This window comes from Barbatula barbatula (genome assembly GCF_947034865.1).
Source record: "Barbatula barbatula genome assembly, chromosome: 19".
Lineage (NCBI taxonomy): Eukaryota > Metazoa > Chordata > Actinopteri > Cypriniformes > Nemacheilidae > Barbatula > Barbatula barbatula.
Genome location: NC_136782.1, coordinates 16,626,113 through 16,640,426, shown reverse-complemented (window position 1 = coordinate 16,640,426; position 14,314 = coordinate 16,626,113). Strand labels below are relative to the sequence as shown.

The following is a 14,314-nucleotide window of genomic DNA, read 5'->3' as shown; positions in this document are numbered from 1 at the left end:
GCCTCACACGCATCGCAACAACAAGCTACAAATACAATATAAGGAAAGTTAAAGAAATGCATGCATGCTTCCGCTCATCGCAGCATTAAGGTAATCCTGCTTTTTGTAATTAAAGTAAATCATCTTGTTTAATTTTCCCTCTTCTATATTTGTAACATTGCATATTGTATGTTCACGGATGCCAGATTGATAAGCAGACATTTTTTTTAAGACTGGATGAAAAGTGGCTCCCCTTTTGACTTTGTCCTGTTATTGTGGCTCTCATGACAAAAATAGTGACCCGCACTACATTTCTAGCCTTTCCCCGTAGCTTAGCTAATATCTCCTGTAGCTGCTGGTGTACTGGAACATTACTCTTACGAAAATATGCCCCTACCATTTCCACCCACTCCCGGACAGAACACTTATCACTGCTATCACCCCTATAAATAGGCGGCTCCTTAGCATCAGATTGCATTACTAGCCTAACACCGGACAAATTAAACTCCGTCGGTTGCTGTTCAGGCTGTGAACCCCCCTTCTTTACAGATGTGTCGTGTGCTGTTACATCGCTTTTAAGTTGCAACTTGTCTGCAATAGACTGGCCAATTTGGCTGGCTAACTCTGTAATAAGGGCTCTTACATCATCACTAGAGGCTGATGAGGTACGCTGCTCACTTGGGGAGAGACTGCGGGGAAACTGGACGCGACTGGAACACGCCCTAGGTGTTCTCAACCCTCCCACATCAGGCGACTGAACCTCGTCCTTGAATAACCTCCCTCTCCCAAACCCCACAGTATCATACACATCTCGATCAAAAACCCCTGTACCCACTGGTGTATTAACTGAGTCCATTGTGCAAAACTTGGGTGAAACAATGCAGTCCCCACGGCGATCGAAGTGGCGTCGATACTTGAAGAATCCAAAAGGGTCACGGCACCAATGTAACCCGTTTTGTCTTTCTGCGTTGTGTTCTGGGTTGTTCTCAAGTAGACACACAGGTACGGGCTGTCACAATGCGATTTATTATCTGCGGTCATAAACAATATGGCAATGAGTGCTGTGTGACATCAGGTTACCATCTCAGTCAAATCCAGCATTGCTCTGACGAATTCACATTAATCACATTTATCCTCAGAAAAACTACATACATTTATGATCATAACAAATACAAAGAAAATATCACAAATATTCCCAATAGAAAAACACATTGTAAATTCCCCTTAGTCATACATTAATTCCATTATTTAAACTACACATATATTCATTGAGTCACCTCAAACAAATATATAAACACAATAAAACATACCTGCGGTCATAAACAATATGGCAAAGAGTGCTGTGTGACATCAGGTTACCATCTAAAAAAATAGCATCACGTCAATACAATGTTAATGGACTGCCGAACAGCTAGCTCACCATGTGCGGCAGCAGCTACCGAATTGCATTTAACATATAACAAACACAATATCACGGCTCGTAGTTCATTAAGACTACTGCAAAATTCACTCATCATCATAAACACTCTTACATGGTGATAAGTCAACAAATAAGTGATTATAACAACTTGTATATCCGTTTTATTATCGGAGAAACCTGACGTGAACTCACCTCAGTCAAATCCAGCATTGCTCTGACTGAGGCTAGCCTAGCCTTACGCGGCGCAAGTTACGGTCGGATGACGTCACACGCACGCACTGCGCTAACCCGACGCGCAGGCAGAATGAACACAAAACGAAACTCCCAGTAGTACAAAAAGAAATATTTTTGGTGGAATTCATAAGTATACAAATAAACCTGCTACACCTGGCTTCAACAGAATGCAGGAAAGGAGACCGGAAGCTAGTTTTTTGAATGGATGTCAATGGCTTTTGTTAGCCGTGACGGGTTCTCCAATTGGAAGTACCACAGACCCTCCATCTCTATAATAAGAGTATCTCTGGCATTAGTCGAGAATAAAACACAGGCTGTGTCTCAATCAACTGCCTGTGTTTAGCAGTCAGGGCACTCTCAAGGCTTTTAAGGGCTGACTCATTCGCAAAATCCTAGTGCACTGAAACGTTCGTTCCCTAAAAATTCCCACAATGCACAACAAAAACAAGGGAGATTCGACACTCCCTATGTTCCCTTACCAGAAATCATGTGACAAGTTTTGAAGACGTACAAAATTGCAAGAGCCAACTTAATTAACTTGAAACGCGATTTAACTTTTGAAAAGACAAATGCTATTTCATGTTATGTATAAAGAAATGTTGCTAGACAGGCAGGCAACACAACAATTAAATTTAATAATCGACCAAATTTGTTCACTGACATTAAATGAAAGTTTTTCTCATATGTACTTTACTAGTTTTTAAAGTCATCATGAGACGGAAGTTTGCCGGTTGTTGATTAATACCAGCTGTAAGTAGTCACGTCACATGAAAATAAGTGAACGATGTCCCAATGAGAATGGAGCAAGGGTACTTACCAGTGCCCAAACCCGTGTACACCATATGCTGGAGCTGATTGAGATACAGCCACAGATCATGTTGAGGTTTGAGAGTTTTATTTGAATCATCTAACAAAACAACCAAGGCTAAATTATTTAATTTACATATAATCTAAAATAAATAATTATATTTACATTTACATTTAGTCATTTAACAGATGCTTTTATTTAAACCGACTTACAAATGAGGTAAACAATGGAAGCAATTGGAACAACATAAAGACAAGACAAAGCATAATCGCAGTATAACTGGTCTCATAAAGATGAAGATATGATGGTGCCGAACCAGTGGTGGTCTTGAAGGCCAAGAGCAGAGCTTTGAATTTGATGCGAGCGACTATAGGGAGCCAATGCACTTAATGAAGAAAGGAGAGACATGAGCTCTCTTCGGTTCATTGAAGACCACTCTTGACGCTGCTGTATATAACTGTAATGAAAGATCTAAAAGGTTGTCTATTTTACAAGGCCTCTCAAATAGAATAGATTTGTATGACATAGACAAACAGTTTGGCAAATCACATTATGGCAGCTGTAAAGGAACACCAATTTGTTTATTTTGCAATAGTCGTCTTAAAATCTTTTTCACCTCCTCTGTTCTCAAACAGTAAATAAGAGGATTAATCATGGGAGGCAACAAGCTATACAACATTACAATGACCACTCGTAAATCATTACTGAACTTTATACCAATGTTGGTAAACAAATAATTTAAACATCTGGGCAGGAAAAACAGAGCAATAATAATGAGCTGAGGACTGCATGTGGAGAAAGTCTTGAGTGTTCCTTTAGCACTCGATATACGCAGAACGGCCACAATTATGGCGGAGTAAGAGAAAACAATTATAGTAAGCGAACCCAGCAGCACTATAAGGGCGCTGACAAGAGCTGGAAACGTATACAGGGTTTTGTCGGTGCAAGCCAGTGATGTAATAGAAAAGTGATCACAGTAACATTGAGCTATGGTGTTTTCTGCACAGAATGGGAGAGGATACGCTCGAATAACTAGCATCAACGGGACTGCGCAAGACCAGACCCAAGCTACACAGCTCAGAATGAAAACATTTCTGTCTGTCATAATAGTGTGATATCGAAGGGGATAACAAATGGCTGCATAGCGATCTATGGCCATTAATGCCAAAACATATGAACTGACTGTGCCAAAATAATGCACAGAAAACATCTGAACAAAGCAGCCCAAAAATGAAATGCTTCCATCGTGAAACCAATATCTGCTGATTATTTTTGGTAATGTAGTGGTGCTGAAGAGTACATCGCATACAGCCAGATTTAGAAGAAAATAATATACAGGTTTCTGAAGGCTCTTAGATATTATAAGTAATGTAAAAAATACAGCATTTCCCACCATTGTACACACATAAATAAAGAACAGGACTGCTGACACGAAGCCATAATATCGAGGATGAAGTCCAGGGAAACCAACAATGACAAAATCCTTTATGTAGCTGACGTTTCCAGTTGACATGATGACTGTCGGTTCTTGAAGAAAAAGGTTGTATTTTCTGTATGTGTAAAAATATTTTTTGTATATTAGCCAACCTGGCAAATGTGTTTCACATGGTTCTTAATCCTCGCATGCTGGTGTTCAATTCCTTTATGTGTGATATATAAATAGTAAAGGACCTAACCTGACACTGAACATGACGCAGGTACTTCAGGGACACTGAGCAGTTTGTTTTTTGTACTAGTTAAAACATTTTTTTCAGAGTGTCTAAAGAGAACTGAAAATAATTTTTCTATTTCTCTAAATCAGGTTTTTTTTAACACTTGTCAGTCACACCCCTTTGACCTAAATTTCAGTATTTACTTGAAGTACCCATTGAGAGGTCAAGTAAATATTTCAGCAATTTCATGGCACATTTGCATGCTTAACTTCAAAAGCATTTGTTTTTAATCAGTTTTTATCAGTAGTATTTTACATTTATACATTTGACTGATGCTTTTATCCAAAGTGACGAACATTGCATTATACTATTTGTTTGTTTCTGGGTATATGCAGTCCCTGGGATCCAACCCATGACCTTTACTATTGTTTATATTCTGTCATATACTCCCCTGAAGTCGTTCCAAATCTGTATACATTTCTTTGTTCGGTTGAACATCGAAAAATGTTTTGCAACTGACACTTCTGGGAAATCATTGACTACCATAGAAAAATGTCAACGATTGTCAAAAGTGTTTTCCGAAATTCTTCGAAATAGAACAAACATTTTCTTCCTTCTTTGGTAGTCAATAATGTAAATTTCTAAAATGTTTCCAAATACTTATCTTTGTGTCCATCAGAACAAAGTCTATACAAGTCTGGAACAACTTGAGGGTGAGTAAATGATGACAGAATTTTCATTGGGGGTGGAATAACCCTTTACATATATCTTTGCAATTTAAATTGTTTCAAAGTAAGTAAAAAGTAAATAATACAATGTGTATTAACAAGGTTATTTATGGTGTTGTTACAGGTGGGAACTGTACCATCATGATGGAAATAAGTGTGATTTTTCCTGTACCTATGAGGCCCTCATTATACATTAAATAATTTGAATCCAACTGCTCTAACATCTGTGTTTGTAAAACTATGGAAAGTATTATTGCCAAAAAATGGATTTTGACTGTAGAATTAAGACTTGATCCGTTGCAATTTGCGTGTAAAAGGGCCAGAGGCACTGAGGATGCTATTTTAACTACGATAAATTATGTAACTTTCAAAACTCAAATGCATATGCTAGAATTTTACTTTTAGATTTTACGTTGGCATTCAGTACAATGGGGGTTGATATCCTGTTGGAACGGTTGTTCCCCTTCAGTCGGTCTCTCGACGTTGTGAGAGACTGACTGGGGTTTGATCTTGAGAACCTACCTTCTCCGAGATAATTAATTATAAAACGCCAATGGGCTTGGCGAATGGACGTGCACGCCAGTCTCCGCCCCGTGCATACGGGTATAAAGGAAGATGGCGGCGGTCATTCACTCATCCTTTGTTCTTCGGAACCTGTGTGTTTGCTGATGCTACACGCGATACTCGACTTCGAGAAAACTTTTAACCTGCTGGATTTATGACGCGGAGCAGCGGACTTCTCCTTTCGGTGGACTTCCCCTGGGCGTTTCGGCAGAAGGCTACAGACCTTAAGAGGTAAGTCCCTCCGGCTACGAGCATGTCTCGTAGCTGTATCCTTGGGTGCGACAGACTCATCCCGGAGTCTGACGGCCATGATTCCTGTGTCACTTGCTTGGGGCTCAAGCATGCTGAGGCAGGTTTCACTGATGCAATGTCCCGTGTGTGCCGACATAGCAATCAGGGTGTTGCGGTCACGGTTGGCTACGTTCTTTCGAGCGCTGCCACCACCCCGTCTGTTTCCCAGGCGTGCTCAGCTGCCGTTTCGGCGAGGTTGACCGCTTTGGCGAGCGGCGGGGGTGATTTAGGGACTCCGTTAGATGTTGCTCCGTCAGCTGCATGCTCGCGGACCATCTATACCCCTTCACGCTCACCTGGTTCGTCCCCTACGAGCGGCAGACGGCCGTCTCATAGTGGTAAGACTTCGCACACGGATGATGACGCTATCTCTATCGCTGCGTCGGTCGGCTGCCTGCTGGCATCGGATGCGGAAGACTCCTCTGATCTCCTGTCGTCATGCAGTCGAGCTCCGGAGGAGACTGACGCTGAGATGTCGGCCAAGCTTTCCCGGGCAGCCGCGTGCATCGGGTTGCAGGGTGTAACAACATCCTCCTCGGAACGCTCGCGGCTAGATGCGTGGTTTCGGGGGCGTGGTCAAAAGCCACGCCCCGCTCCGTTACCATTCTTCCCGGAGGTGCATGACGAGCTCGCCAAGTCCTGGAATGCGCCCCTTTCGGCGCGTTTCAGGCCGGAGGGCTCTGTGGCTGTGACTTCCCTGGTTGGTGGGGCGGCTAGAGGCTATGTTGACGTTCCCCGCGTGGAGCGTGCAGTCGCGGGCCACTTGTGCCCGCAGACAGCTGCCACTTGGGGGGCTCGACCTAGACTCCCGTCCAGAGCATGTAAGCTCTCTTCGACACTCGTCGAAGGCTTGCAGTGCTGCTGGACGAACCGCCTCCGCTCTCCACGCCATGGCGGTCCTCCAGGTTTTTCAGGCGAAAGTCCTGAAGGATTTGGACGGCGGGAAGTCCGACCCAACTCGTATGAGTGAGCTGCGTACTGCCACAGACCTCGCGCTACGAGCGACGAAGGCCACGGCACGTGCCCTGGGTCGGCCGATGTCCACATACTCACAAAGAGACAAATCTCCCCTGGGTTTTCCTCCACAACACTCTCGTCCAGACGGTGCATTGGATGGATCGGGCCGCCGACCGCAATCTCCCCCGGACATTGCGTCAGGCCGCCTGAAGCAGGTAAACATACAGAGCCGTCAACCTCCCGGGGGGTCCCCCCTGTGCGAGGTGACCGTACTGTCAGCCACCGAACCAGCCTCCCCCGGCACGGTGAAGCAGATTGTCCCTCTGGTCCCGTTGTCGCGGTTCTTGGGCGCTTGGTAGCGCACCAGCCCGTCACACTGGATAGAGAGGACAGTCCGTCTCGGTTACTCGATCCAATTCGCCAGGCGCCCCCCCAAGTTTCGGGGCATTCTGTACACCTCGGGGCGAGGAGAGAATGCTTCCGTACTTCGGCAGGAGGTCGCCGCCCTTCTGGCGAAGGGTGCGGTCGAACCCGTCCCTATAACCGAGATGTCGTTCCGGGTTTTACAGCCAGTACTTCATCATGCCCAAAAAAGGCGGGGGGCTGCGGCCCATTTTGGATCTGCGGCGCCTGAACAAGCACCTGCACAAGATGCCGTTCAGAATGCTGACACAGAGGCGCATCCTGGGCTCGGTACGTCACCAGGATTGGTTCGTGGCGATCGACCTGAAGGACGCGTACTTTAACGTCTCTATTCTCCCCCGACACCGGCCGTTCCTACGGTTCGCGTTCGAGGGAAGGGCGTATCAGTATAGGGTCCTGCCATTCGGTCTGGCCCTGTCTCCACGTGTTTTTTCCAAACGAGTGGAGGCTGCCTTAGCTCCTGTCAGGGAGCAAGGCGTGCGAGTGCTAAACTATCTCGACGACTGGCTTATCTTGGCACACTCGCGAGATGTGTTGTGCACGCACAGGGACCTTGTGCTTCGGCACCTAGACCGTCTAGGCCTCCGGGTCAACCAGGAGAAGAGCAAGCTCTCCCCCGTGCAGAGCACCTCTTACCTCGGTATGGAACTAGACTCTGTCCGTATGTCAGCACGTCTCACCAAGTCAGTGCTGCGCTGTCTGAGGTTAATCAGTCAGAATCCCTCGACGCCGCTGAAGAATTTTCAGAGGCTCCTGGGGCACATGCCGTCCTCGACGGGGGTAATCCCTCTCGGGTTGATGCACATGCGGGCGCTTCAGCACTGGCTACAGAGTCGGGTTCCCTGGACGGCGTGGCACGCCGGCACCAGGCGGATTACGGTAACGCCTCAGTGCCTTCGCACTCTCTTACCCTGGTCAGACTTGACCTTTTCTCCGAGCGGGGGTTCCGCTCGGACAGGTTTCGAGGCGTGTCGTGATAACGACAGACGCCTCCCTGCAAGGGTGGGGTGCGGTGTGCAAGTGGGCACGCAGTATCGGGTCGGTGGACAGGTCCCCGACTGCGTTGGCATATCAACTGCCTAGAGTTGTTGGCAGTCCTTCTGGCACTGAGGAGGCTCCAGCCCCTCGTGCGGGACAAACACGTGCTAGTCCGGTTGGACAGCACGACTGCCGTGGCGTACATCAATCGCAAGGCGGCATACGCTCACCGCAGTTATCACAACTCGCCCGACGCCTCCTCCTTTGGAGTCAGCAGGTGAAATCCCTGCGGGCCACGTTTCTTCCGGGCAACCTGAACCAGACAGCCGATGCGCTCTCTCGACTGTGTACTCCCCGCGGAGAGTGGCGACTCCATCCCCGTGCAGCCTGGCTCATGTGGGAAGCGGTTCGGCAGGCACAGGTGGACCTGTTGCCTCCCCGGACTCCACCCATTACCCGCTATGGTATTCCCAGACCGAGGGTCCCCTCGGCACGGATGTCCTAGCACACAGCTGGCCGCGGGACAAGCGGAAGTACGCCTTCCCCCCAGTGAGCCTCCTTGCACAGGTCCTGTGCAAGGTCAGGGAAAAGGGGCATCAGGTTCTGGTGAGTGGTGCCATACTGGCCCAACCAGACCTGGCTCTCGGATCTGGTAGATCTGACGACGGCCCCCCCTGGCCCATTCCCCTGACGAAGGACCTTCCGCAGGGGAAGGGCACGTTGTGGCACCCCAACGCAGGCCTCTGGAACCTCCATGCCTGGCCCCTGGACGGGACGAGGGCTTGCCCGTTAGCGGTCCGGGAGACTGTCTTACAGGCTAGAGCCCCGCCTCTAGGCGGTTATACGCTTATAAGTGGCGCCAATTTGTCCTGGTGTTCTCCCCGGGAGGAGAACCCGCGGAGTTGCCTGATCGGATCAGTGCTGACCCGCAGGTAAGTATCCCCGTCAGCACAACCTGGTCACCTGGTTCCTCAGGAGCGCGAGAAGGCTGTGTCCACCTTGGCCGCGCTCCGTACCCTCTTGGGACCCTAATGTGGTCTTACAGGGCCTTGGTACGGCCCTGGTGAGCCCCTAAGAATTGCCAATCTTCCTCAGTTGGATGAAAGATGCACTCTTTGTGGCGCTCACCTCCATCAAGAGGGTGGGGGACCTACAGGCATTCTCTGTGTCCCAAAGGTGCCTGGAACTCGGGATTGGTAATTCTCACGTGGTCCTGAGATCCTATCCCGACGACGTGCCCAAGCTTCCCACTACTCCCTTCCGGGACCAGGTGGTGAACCTGCAGGCGCTCCCCTCCGGAGAGGAAGACCCAACCTTTTTATGTGTTGTGTCCAGTACGCGCGCTGCGCCTCGGTCTGGACCGCACACAGAGCCTCAGAAGCTCTGAGTAGCTCTTTGTCTGTTCTTGGAGACGGCACCCGGGGGGGCTGTCTCCAAACAGAGGTGGCGCACTGGGTACCAACCCAGGATCGCCGTGCCCGCTGGCAGTGAGACCCCACTCCACTCGTGGGCACTGGCACAGGGCGCCTCTCTGGCAGACATTTGTAGAACTGCGGGTTGGGCTACGCCCAGTACCTTCACGAGATTTCACAATCTCCACGTGGAACCAGTTGCAGCACATGCCCTTAAACGCCGCCAACGTTTAGGGTGGGCTCCTGGTTTGGGCGTACGCCTGCGAAAGCGCCTTCTCCCCTCACCAGGTGAGACTAGTGCGCTTTTGTAGCCTACCTACTTTCCCCTCTCGGGCGAAGTATAGGCATTCGATCCATCACTAAGCATTGCACTTGGTAACAGACTGAGCGGAGCCGTCTGTTAGAACCAGGTCCGTTATAGGTAGAGTCATCCCTGCTCAGGCAGACCCCTGTATTAGGACTAGTGCCCCATACGTAGTGACTCCCCTCTGGGTCGTCCCGTGTGTTGAATTCATCACTCAGGATTTCCCGATTGGTGAATCTGTGACCTCCCCGCCGGTGGTAATGCCACCTGGATTGTCCCCCTATTCGGGCTAACACCTTTCCGCATGTTCTTCTCCCCACCGGGGAGACCATGTCATGTCTCCACATGTACCTCCCCTCCGGGTAGGATGTGGCCTCCGTAACACACTCTTCTAAGAGGAGAGCAGTGTTTCCCCAGTGTTCGGCTCCGGACAGCTCCTCGCTACTAGAGGCGTACGCCACTGTCCGTGAGGCCGTCAGTAGAGGCTTCTCAGTATGACCAATACTATATGACTGGAAGATTACGTCTCGCGGTAGCACTCTTGTGACTCGCTAGCCCAGTCAGGGTCGCTCCGCTAGAGGTCGTGATATCGGTGCAAGCGCTGTGGCGTTTAAGATTGATCCCCAGTCAGTCTCTCACAACGTCGAGAGACCGACTGAAGGGGAACGTCTCGGTTACGTCTGTAACCTCGGTTCCCTGATGGAGGGAACGAGACGTTGTGACTTCATGCCACAACGCTGCACCGAATCACTGCAGTGAACGGGAGTGCCCTCTCAGGTTCCTCAGTACAAAGGGTGAGTGAATGACCGCCGCCATCTTCCTTTATACCCGTATGCACGGGGCGGAGACTGGCGTGCGCGTCCATTCGCCAAGCCCATTGGCGTTTTATAATTAATTATCTCGGAGAAGGTAGGTTCTCAAGATCAAACCCCAGTCAGTCTCTCACAACGTCTCGTTCCCTCCATCAGGGAACCGAGGTTACAGACGTAACCGAGACGATATCCAATGGTGTCAATAGCCGCGACTATAGGTACTTGGTGCTTTGGATTAAGGATTTTTTATTGTTTCGAACACAGTGGGTGAGGCCTATGCTTGACAAGAAAGGATAGAGCTACAGTTTATACTTTATACCGTAGTTGTCTTGTCAGTTAGATTGATCTTTTTGCAGTGATGAAAATAATTTTAAAATGTCTAATCCCAGTAGAGTCTCAGTTTTATCACTTATTTTAATCATCTCTCTACTGGGACTATTTGGAAGTCTCTAGACCAGCTATTCCCTTTAATGGTTTAATGAAATACATATTGCCCAGGTCTCTACCCACATGTTATACATCAATAACATATAATATCATTTAGGCTTTTTACTTAATTACATTAAAAGTTGGAGGTGTAAAACATATATTGTGGCCTTTATAGTATGAAGCTGTTACACGAGGTGATTAACACAAGCCAACAGTTCGTCCTATATTACAGGTTTTAGGTGTTAGATTAGTATGTTTGTCAATCACTTTATTGTCCCATTCGTCTCTTAATTGATCATATTGAGAAATATAAAGTATATCTCTCTGGACCTTTACTGTGTAGTTGACATGAATGAGATCATCATAACAACTGTCAGTAGCATGCAAACAGTGCAGTGTCATTAAAAACAAGTCTCTCCCGAGTGTTCATTTGCTGCTTGTTTGCTACTTTGTTATTCTTTATCCCTATAGAGTCCTGAACATTCAGACAGTTAACAGACCTTCACAATCACTGAGGACTTTATTAAAAAAGCTGGTGTATACACACACACATACTGTAACATATTGCTTTATGGGTAGTTAATTTGAAACTATGGATGTTCACCGTTAAATTTTTTTATTTTTAAATGTTTCTCATTCAGACTGTGGCAACAATCTAATATAAAATGTATCTGATAAATGCTTACAGTACATACAACCTCCTATTTACATGTTCACACAATAGTTAAATTGGGCCTCACTAAACAGTAGATGTATAAGCACATTGTTTTATGCTCAATTGTTATTGTTATTATTTAGATAAGTCATATTTTACATGTTTAAGAATCAGAGTTTATTAAAAGCAACCTGTGTGTGTGATATAAGATACAATTAAACCGCAATGATGGAAAATAATGTATAATAGGAAATAATAAAAGTAAATTAATTAAATGATACACAATTAAAAGAATACATACGTATTGCCGCTGTCCTTCTGAAACCTCTTATGTCCAAATTCGCTGTTTTTCAGGCAATTGATAAAAAACACTGTACTTTTTTAATGATTCAAAACTGTGTGGTCAAAGTTGACAAGTATGTTTTAATATTTTTTATAGGTAAGGTATTTGCAAAACCCAGTGACAAACATAAAGGGAGTCTAATAATAATAATTTATGGCAAAAAGTTTAAATCACCAAATATTGGATTGATACACATTAGGTGTAGAGAGGCCCTTAATTCAAGTAACAGTGATATAAGAGACCAGGACCAAGTTCAGATCAAATCAATATATAATTATTTATTTTAATCTATTTTTAAGAAATTGTAGAGGCCTGAGATGTTTTTTCAATTGACTGTATACCCTTTCATTTTTCTTTTAAGGGGAGACTCTTGAGACTCATTTTTTTATGATCACAGAGGTGCTGCTTTCATTCAAGCTTTGATGTACAGCACTCAAGGTGAAGAGAGACAGGGTTTTCTCAGGTGACAGCTGTGTGCTCCCCATGCATCAACCCGGCTCATTAACAGGTAACTTAACCTGGAGCCAAAATATGTCAATCAGAGGTGATGCAATTCTTGCCAAACGTTTCAAAACCTTTACACAAAACAAATATTCATCTTTAATGTAATTAAAAAATTAAATACGATAATAAATATAGATATTCCCTGTTCTTTTTTCCAGATGTTAACATATCACTGCAACTGCACATCAGAAATAAAAAAGGAAAATGAATAAAGCTCATTCTAAGCAAAAAATTTGGTAACCCTTTAGAATACGGTCCGCAATGTACTGTATAATTAAACAGCCTAACTTATTGTTACAATAATGTACCTTTACAATACATATTTGTAGGTAAAGGGGTACACTATGAAAAGTTTGAGGAAAAAAATCAAAATATAACGTGGTATGCATGACCTGCAATATGCTACACAACAATCTTAACGTGAACATACACTACATTTTTGTTATCACAATGTATCCATAAATAAGCTACTGTGGATATTAGTTATGTACGGGGTTCTGGTTTTATTATTACAGCAAACATGAAACATGGGGAAATGATGTGTTCAGTTTTTACGCAAGCAAAATAGCACCAATGAAGCATGCAGACTGCCTGTCAACTGTAAATTTGGCAGAGTTTTAACTATAGGATACATTTTTTTTATTGATTTTTTATTGGTCACTATGAGTAATTTTAATGAGTTTCAATGTGTAAAATGTACAAAATCAATGTTGATCTTTAGAGAATCAAGAGTTCAAGAACGGTTTGATTTGGATGTTTATATGGCATGCTGTTCCCTCATAAATATTTATTAATTTTCCATACTCCTTTCCTTACTTACGCCTTTATTCCCTATATTTTACATATTGTTCCCCTCTATCTACAGATATACTGTAGAGGTATATTATTGTTACAAGTAGTTACGGTGTTAATCCTTTTTAACTATGCCGTACATTGCGGGCCGTAATATAAAGCGTTACCCTTTATTTACTGAAACACATTTACATTCTGTCTTAGACTTTTGTTAGGGGGTCCGTTCAGGGTCCATTTGTTGTGCCGACTGGCAAATGCGTGGGCCCCCTAGAATCATCCTAACCTTTTACCCGTTACAGCGCCCCTGGTTATAAATTAGAACCTGAAGTCCCAGTTAAATTAAAAACTAATTGTATTATCCTTGAAATCTCAAGATACTATTATTATGCATTCCATGGGGATTATTTTGGATGGGCTGAGTATGACTGCTGTATACAACAAACGGATGATAACTCACCTCTTTCAGAGCACTTAACTGTGCTGTATCTTACAAATAAAACATTTTGATTATATCTCTCTTTCCTTCATTTCTCGGTGTACTGGCTCATACTATCTGAACGTTTCGTCTGATACGTTTTGGCTCTTTTTGTGATTGCTGCCTTCTAAGAGACTAACTAATGCAGGTTATATGTCTCATATTTATGCCTTTTTTGTACCCTAAATCACTAAGTAGTTTTAAGGATATTTTAAGGCCCTAAATGCCATTCTCACCTCATGCTGGTACTGTAAGAAATGTTTGAATAATTTTGTGATGAGTGAAAGATTGAATTAAGACAAATTAGTTGTTTGAAGTGGGAATATACTGTACATCATTTTGTTGTCAGAATGATCTCCAGAGATGCAACAGTGGATATATATTTGACTTCTGTCAAGTCAAACTGAATAGATGTGCAGTAGAAGACAGTAACAGACAATCATTACATTAATACCAGTGAACATTCAGCAGAGCTCATAGAAAAACTGTGTATAGGTAGACCAATCTGTCATGAATCCGCTATCATGTCATGCTTATTCTTGGTCTTGCAGCAG

The 14,314-nt window shown here is 45.0% G+C and overlaps 1 protein-coding gene across 1 annotated transcript; it reads right to left on the bottom strand.

Moving 5' to 3' along the window:
* Positions 1 to 2,991: 2,991 nt before the first annotated feature.
* Positions 2,992 to 3,954, bottom strand: LOC306908071 (olfactory receptor 2A14-like; the record flags this gene model as incomplete). The annotated part of the gene is made up of 1 exon (XM_079480657.1): positions 2,992 to 3,954. The coding sequence occupies one exon, from the start codon at positions 3,952 to 3,954 to the stop codon at positions 2,992 to 2,994; it is 963 nt and encodes a 320-aa protein (XP_079336783.1).
* Positions 3,955 to 14,314: the final 10,360 nt, after the last annotated feature.